The 6,928-nt window shown below is 40.3% G+C and overlaps 1 protein-coding gene across 4 annotated transcripts in view; it reads right to left on the bottom strand.

Moving 5' to 3' along the window:
• Positions 1-2,440, bottom strand: part of PLOD2 (procollagen-lysine,2-oxoglutarate 5-dioxygenase 2) — a 66,715-nt gene extending 64,275 nt beyond the window's left edge. Inside the window, exons 1-2 of one of the 4 annotated variants that reach the window (XM_058187000.1) lie at positions 1,006-2,435; positions 615-880 (exon numbers count right to left, since the gene is read on the bottom strand). In XM_058187000.1, the coding sequence (XP_058042983.1) occupies positions 615-735 (121 nt within the window). In that variant the 5' untranslated portion in view covers positions 736-880; positions 1,006-2,435. Of the gene's footprint in view, positions 1-614 lie in introns of all 4 variants that reach the window. The other 3 variants (XR_009155598.1, XM_058187001.1, XM_058186999.1) reach the window with 3 other exon arrangements.
• Between the last annotated feature and the right edge of the window lie 4,488 nt (positions 2,441-6,928).

Below are 6,928 nucleotides of genomic sequence, written 5' to 3' on the forward strand. Positions count from 1 at the left end.
TTTAATTAATCTCTTTTTAATTACCACCATCTTTATCCTGAGTATGTGTTTAGAAACCACAGTCTTTAACAAGTAACACTTGTTTCAATTTGTATCTAGGTGAGCATTTGCCAATGATTTAGGGTCTACATAAATGGGGAAGAAAGAAAAAAAGGGGGAAAAACAGGAATGATGAAACCCTGGATCGTCATTATAAGGGAAAAGAATGGACTTTGGTCTCTTGAATAACAAGGAGGAGAAATGCTTTGAAACGGCTTCTTTGACCAAACCAGAAATTAAACTCCATACAAAGGTTTGCAAAACCAACATCTTTTAAAATCTACTTTGGCAAGATCTGGGATCCCCTCTCTTCTGTCCTTTCAAAGGGGCATCAGCACCTTATCCATTCATCGGCTGTTGGACTTAAATCTCGTTCAAACAGATGCAAGCATTTCTTAGAAAAGAAAGGAAGTTTCACTTCCTTGAAATTAATTATCCTCTTATAAATCAGTCTGATAATGGAAAGGGCCCGGGGGAGGGCAGGAACACTCCCCTCTTTTGAATCTGGCATAGAAAACCGTAATCAGCGGAGGCCTGGCACGCGTTAAGCTTAGAACTAGAACAAGGTTAGTTACCTGCAGGAAGGGGCGACTGAGAGGATTCGGGATCAGCGAGTTGGATCGGAGGGAGGAACTGGATGACTAAACCCAAGAAGAGGGCGAAGGGTCCAGCGGTCCTCATCGCCATGTTCAGCATTCCGCTAAATCAGCCAGCAAAATCAGCGGTTGCGTCTCTCTCTTGACTTCGCTCGTTGGCTTCCAGGGAATCCTTTCGCCTGCTTTCCCTTTTAATGCCAAGCCCGGGGGGCTGCCATCCAAACTCCCGAAAAGGAAAAGTTGCCCTGCGGGGGGAGAGAAAGGCGGACTTGAAAATTCCACGGGTTCCCTTGGAAAGAGTTGAGGAAGGAGGACCCCCCTCGTCTCCGATGAAGTTGGTCAAACGCACGGATGGAGGGATTGCCGCTACCTTCTGCTGCTCCTCCCTTCGGTCCAGGGTCCTTGGGCAGTAGGCAAAGGGCACGCGTGAGGCTCGCTGGAGCTTTTATACGGCAGGCGGGAATGGGAGAGGAGGGGCAGCAGGGAGACCTGAGCGAAGCGAAATCGGAGCTTCTGGAGAAGGAGCTGCGAGATTCAGCCATTGGCTCGCGGCGAGGTCGGGCGGGGAGCGTCTACTTTCTTCTTGCATTCAGCCTTTTCTCTTCTATTTCCCCCCCCGCCCCCCGTTTTCGCCCCACGCCCGCCCCATTTATTTTATTTTATTTATTTTATTTTGCACTTCACAGAGCCGGTGCGAAGGGAACAGCCAGCGCGCTCAAATGAGCATGTGTGAAATATGTGCACATGCTCAGTAGAGACGTGAAGCCGTCGCCCGAACTCTGAATGAGATATATGAATGATAAATGTCGAGCCGCTTTGCTTATTCCTGCGGCTTTATTATTTTTTTTTCGATGCCGTGTAATTGGCGCGGAAAGAAGAAGGTTTGTTGGTACTCTTGACTTAGACAGCCGTGGGGTGATAACAGCCTAGTTTTCTGTTTTTGGTACTTTTTGGCAGCTTGGTTACCGCTTTGATACAAAAAGGTACAATAATGCAGAATGATATTGTTTCTCAACCTGAACAACTTTAAAATCAATGGGACTTCAACGCTCAGAATTTGGTTCAGATAAATGTATCCTTTTTTTAAAAAAAAGTTTTTATTGATTTTATTACAACACAACACAAACATGCATAACATAAACACATGATATGTGTTTTCTTTTTACATGATGGTTTCGTTCCGTCTACTTTCAGCTTTATATATTCCCCTTTTCCCTTCTTTTTTACTATCTTTTACTTTATTGTCCCTTTATATCTAGTTTTATTTGTTTACAATATTTTGTAAATTTTGTAACAAGATTTGTTATCTTGTCTTCTCCATCCTTTATCTCTATTTAGTTTTCCTATTCTCTAACCATGCTCTCTACATGGGGCTCCCCTTGAAGAGCACCAGGAGGCTCCAGCCAGTCCAGAATGCGGCCGCGCGGGTGATAGAGGGAGCACTGCGTTGCTCCCATATAACACCCATCCTGCGCAGTCTGCACTGGCTGCCGGTAGCCTTCCGGGTGCAATTCAAGGTGTTGGCTACCACCTTTAAAGCACTCCATGGCTTAGGACTGGGGTATTTGCGAGACCACCTTCTGCCACCGATTGCTTCCCAACGACCTGTGCACTCCCACAGAGCGGGCCTTCTCAGGGTGCCGTCGACCAAACAATGTAGATTGGCGGCCCCCGGGGGGAGGGCCTTCTCTGTGGCGGCACCGGCCCTATGGAACGAGCTACCTCCGGAGTTACGCCAACTCCCCGACTTCCGGGCCTTCAAACATGAACTGAAGACTTTATTATTTCACCGAGCGGGACTAGCCTAAGAAATATTTTAGCGAAATTTTAATGGGTTTTAATCGGTCTTTGACCATTTTAGTGATTCGGCCATTAAATATTTGCTTTTAATTGTTTTTAATTATAGTTATTTATTATATTTATATTTGTATTGGTGTGTGTATTTTAATATGGCTGTAAACTGCCCTGAGTCCTTCGGGAGATGGTACAGTATAGAAATGTAATTATAAATAAATAAATAAAAAATAACCACTCGTACCATTTGGTCCAACTTGATAATATTCTGTCTCTTCCTTTTCCTTTATTTCTTTCGTTAATTTATCCATAAATGTATCCTTTAACAGATTAACAGAGTTGGAAGGGATCTTATAGGTCATCTAGTCCAACCCCCCCTCAAGCACGAGACCCTACACCATTTCTGACAAATAGCAGACAAAAAGTCTGAAGTGATGAAGCTCCCACAACTCTAGAAGGCAAGCAAATTTGCATAGGTTGATTCTTCTCACTGTCAGAAAGTTCCTCTTCATTTCTAGGTTGAATCTCTCCTTCTCTCTCTCTCTCTCTTTCTCTCTCTCTCTCTTTCTTTGCTTCCTTCTGTTCATTAGACTAGACCTGCATGGTTCTGCCAACCATTCTTTGTACAGTTTAGCCTCCAGACCCTTTATCATCTTGTTCCTCCTCCCTTTACTCTTTCTAGTGCCTCAGCATCTTTTTCCTATGGTGGTGACTAAAACTGGACACAATATTCCAAGTGTGTCTCAGCAGAGGAGTTGTTGTGGCACCAAAGTAATCTTTTCCATAGCACAAGTAAGAGCTCTTTGACTGCTGCCCTCGTTACATTTCATGCCAGTCTGTCTACTCTACTGCACTGTGGCAGGAACACCCCATTCTCTTCCCTTACTGGTGATCTAAGGCCTTTTACCCTGAGCTTCCAGACTGGTAACAAGCTGGACATTTTTGAAATAAATAAATTGCCAGTGGAAGTGAAAGGCTGGGGACTTTTCCTTCCTTTCAACCATGAACATTTTTTCATTTTTTAATTGAATCCTAGTATAAAAAAACAAATTAAAATAAAGATTGTAGGGAAATGGAGAAGGAAATTGGGGGAGAAGTGTGACATGGGCGGGAGGGGAAAAAGGCATTAACTTCCAACATTTTTCAGCATAGTAGAATACCAATAATAAAGTATAGCTGCAACTTTTTGCTTTTATCATTTCTATAACAAACTTCAGCAAATCTGAAAGTCAGACTTCAGTTTTTTGTCTTGAGCACAAAGTCTAGAAGTGGTTTCCAAATAGAAACAAAACTGATTCTTTGATTAAAGCAGTTAATTTGGCCATTTTTGCAAGCTTCTCCAGTTTTTCCATCCATTATTACATTGTAGGGATTGTTGTTATCTTTCCATTATTGTAGATAAAAAATTCTTGCTGCAGCCAGCATATACAATAATAAAATTCCAGATTATGTTCAAGTTCCTTGCCCAGTAGTCCTAAAAAAAAAGTCTCTGGTTTCAGTTTTATATTCATTTTAATATAAATAAATTTCTGCACTAAAATACGGCGTCAATATTTTTTTGAGAAATGGTGAAATAGCAGGTATTTCCTTTTTTTTTCTTTTAAAACAAGGTAAAATTGGTAAGAGTTGTACCAAATCCCCTTCAAACTGATTGTTAGGAATAATGGTAAAAAGGTGGTGTTCTTTTTATTTTTACTCATCCTCCAGTGGTCACATGAGATGGGAATGTATCAACTATGGAGAGGGAGATCAACAGAAGACCACTCAGATTTTAAAAAATGGGAACCACATATCTGGAAAGGCCTATCCATGAGAAGGAAAGTGGATGGTGTTTCATTTTTGGCATGGGTGGAAGGAATAAAGAAGCTGGGGACTTCTTTTGGACAGAACCCCAGACCATCACAGCAGCCAAAGTGGAGGAAGGAATTAAAGTCTGTAAAAGATTACTTATGTAATCTGCATTCAGTTTATGCATAGGAATCTGCAGAATAGTCTCTTGTCTTTCTTCCTGAGAGTTACTCCCAAAAGATTAGCATCAAAATGGATGGATGGTGTCATGAGAACTTTGTGGGTTCACAGCACAAAGTCCAACTGACAAACACAAAACACTTCTTGCTGCTTCCTTGTTTGTTTGTTTTCTTCCTCTATTAGCAGAGCAAGCAAATTTAAGCACTTCAGTTGATTTCCAGTCTTGGAAAATAACTCAGGCGCTGACATTCCTCCCCTGAGCTTCCTGATAAGTTACAGGGAAAGGCAATAAACAAGCCTGATTTATGTGAATTAAGCCAAGTGTTTGAAAGTTAACTCTTTATCTACTGGAAGAGAAAGAAAAGGAAGGGAGGGAGGGAGGGAGGGATATTTATAACTTCAAGTTCATTCAATCATGTCCAGTTCTCAGAGACTGGACATCATTGCTTCCTAGGGCCTAAGAGAAAGTGACTGACACAAGGTCACCCAGTTGGATTTGTGCCTAAGGCAGCATTAGAACTCATGGTTGCATTGATTGAACAACTTGTAGCAAACACAGAGTGTCAGTTGCTTCTAATCGTGTCGTCAAAATTTATTGCCAGAAAACCTAGTGGTTATTCTGCTTCCCCTATGGCATACTTAACTAATCTCGAAGTATAGGAGGGCTTACTCTTGACAAAATATTAGGCCCTTCTGCGAGCTGTATTGAATGCCAATACAGGAAAATTCCTTACCTGGAGAGTAAGACCCATCTGAGTCTAGACACATAGAAACAACAGAGCTTGTATTTAAAAATAATAAATGTAGGACATAGATTACTGATGTGTAATATCTGATTCACACTTTCTCCTATCCAAAGCAAGTTCTTCAACTTGGATCATGATTCTCTACTTATTTGAATTATACAGATGACTCAAGGGCACTCTATCTGTTTCATTCCTATTGCAAAAATGCTACCATAAGCAGCTTATTTCACAAATCTACTGTAAAAAATCATTTTGTAATACTAAGTAAAATATCATGCAAATCCAGACTGTATCAAAGCTTTTTCCTTATATTATAGGCTTTAAATTTAAACACAGAGGTTTGTTTACTTTCCATTTGTATTTCATATGGAGAATGAGTGCAGAGAAGAGCAACAAAGATGATTAGGGGACTGGAGACTAGAACATATGAAGAACGGTTGCAGGAACTGGGTATGTCTAGTTTAATGAAAAGAAGGACTGGGGAGACATGATAGCAGTGTTCCAATATCTCAGGGGTTGCCACAAAGAAGAGGGAGTCGGGCTGTTCTCCAAAGCACCTGAGGGTAGAACAAGAAGCAATGGGTGGAAACTAATCAAGGAAAGAAGCAACTTAGAACTAAGGAGAAATTTCCTGACAGTTAGAACAATTAATAAGTGGAACGACTTGCCTGCAGAAGTTGTGAATGCTCCAACACTGGAAATTTTTAAGAAAATGTTGGATAACCATCTGTCTGAGATGGTGTAGAGTTTCCTGCCTGGGCAGGGGGTTGGACTAGAAGGCCTCCAAGGTCCCTTCCAACTCTGTTGTTGTTGTTGTTGTTGTTGAATATTCTTATACATTAAAAATCATATTGAAATTTTATACTCCAAAACAAACTGATATCATAATATAAGGTGCACAATTTTTTGTTATTGTTTCCTTTCTCCATTTTTTTTTTAAATAGAAAAACTTTCTTGCTTTTTTCTTTAATAACATCTGTCCAATGTGACATTACATACCTTGAAGCACTATTAAATACCTTTTAATCTGCAGTGGGTGTCAAAAGAAATCAAGATGAGAACCTCAACCATGTGACTAATATCCTCTCTCTTTTACATAATGCATGTAAAAAAGATAAGTGCTTCAATTGCTTGGCTTTGACCACCATCTTAATCTACTTGATCCTTCCTGTAGAGTAGACACTCTGTTGAAGGCTGATTTAGAGTTGCTTGCAACTACCCATACCCATTGCTGTATCCCTACACTATGAAGGAAATAATAGATAAGTGAAGATTGCAGAGAGCTGGTGCAAACATCTCCCAAAACCCAGCTGCAGGTTTTATAGAAGTGCATGCCCTGCATGTTGATTGGTTAAAACAACTTCCTGTTATGTGCTTTGCTGTTGGAAGGCTTCCTAGCAAGGAATCTTAAAATTTGCTACATATAAAAGGAATGTCTTTTGAACTATCCCTGATGACAGACACATACATTTCCTCATGTACAATGTCAGAGAAATCTGCCATAGCCTTGTGTGTGAATCTTTCCCTAATATTCCTATACCAATAAATTGGATCACTGACCAAAAAAATCAAAAGATTAGTTAATAAATAAACTCATGTCCATTTGAAATAATGAAACATTCCAGATCAGTTTTGCTCTGCTGAAAGAAAATTTAAAATGACCTAAGTATTTTGTTCTAATTTTGAAAGCCAGACTCAAACTCAAATCTTGTTATGAAGCTAAAGTTGCCTACACTTGAATTCTTTATTAATTATTAATTCTAAGGAACACAATACACAAAATAG

The sequence above is a fragment of the Ahaetulla prasina genome, chromosome 6 (assembly GCF_028640845.1).
Source record: "Ahaetulla prasina isolate Xishuangbanna chromosome 6, ASM2864084v1, whole genome shotgun sequence".
NCBI lineage: Eukaryota > Metazoa > Chordata > Lepidosauria > Squamata > Colubridae > Ahaetulla > Ahaetulla prasina.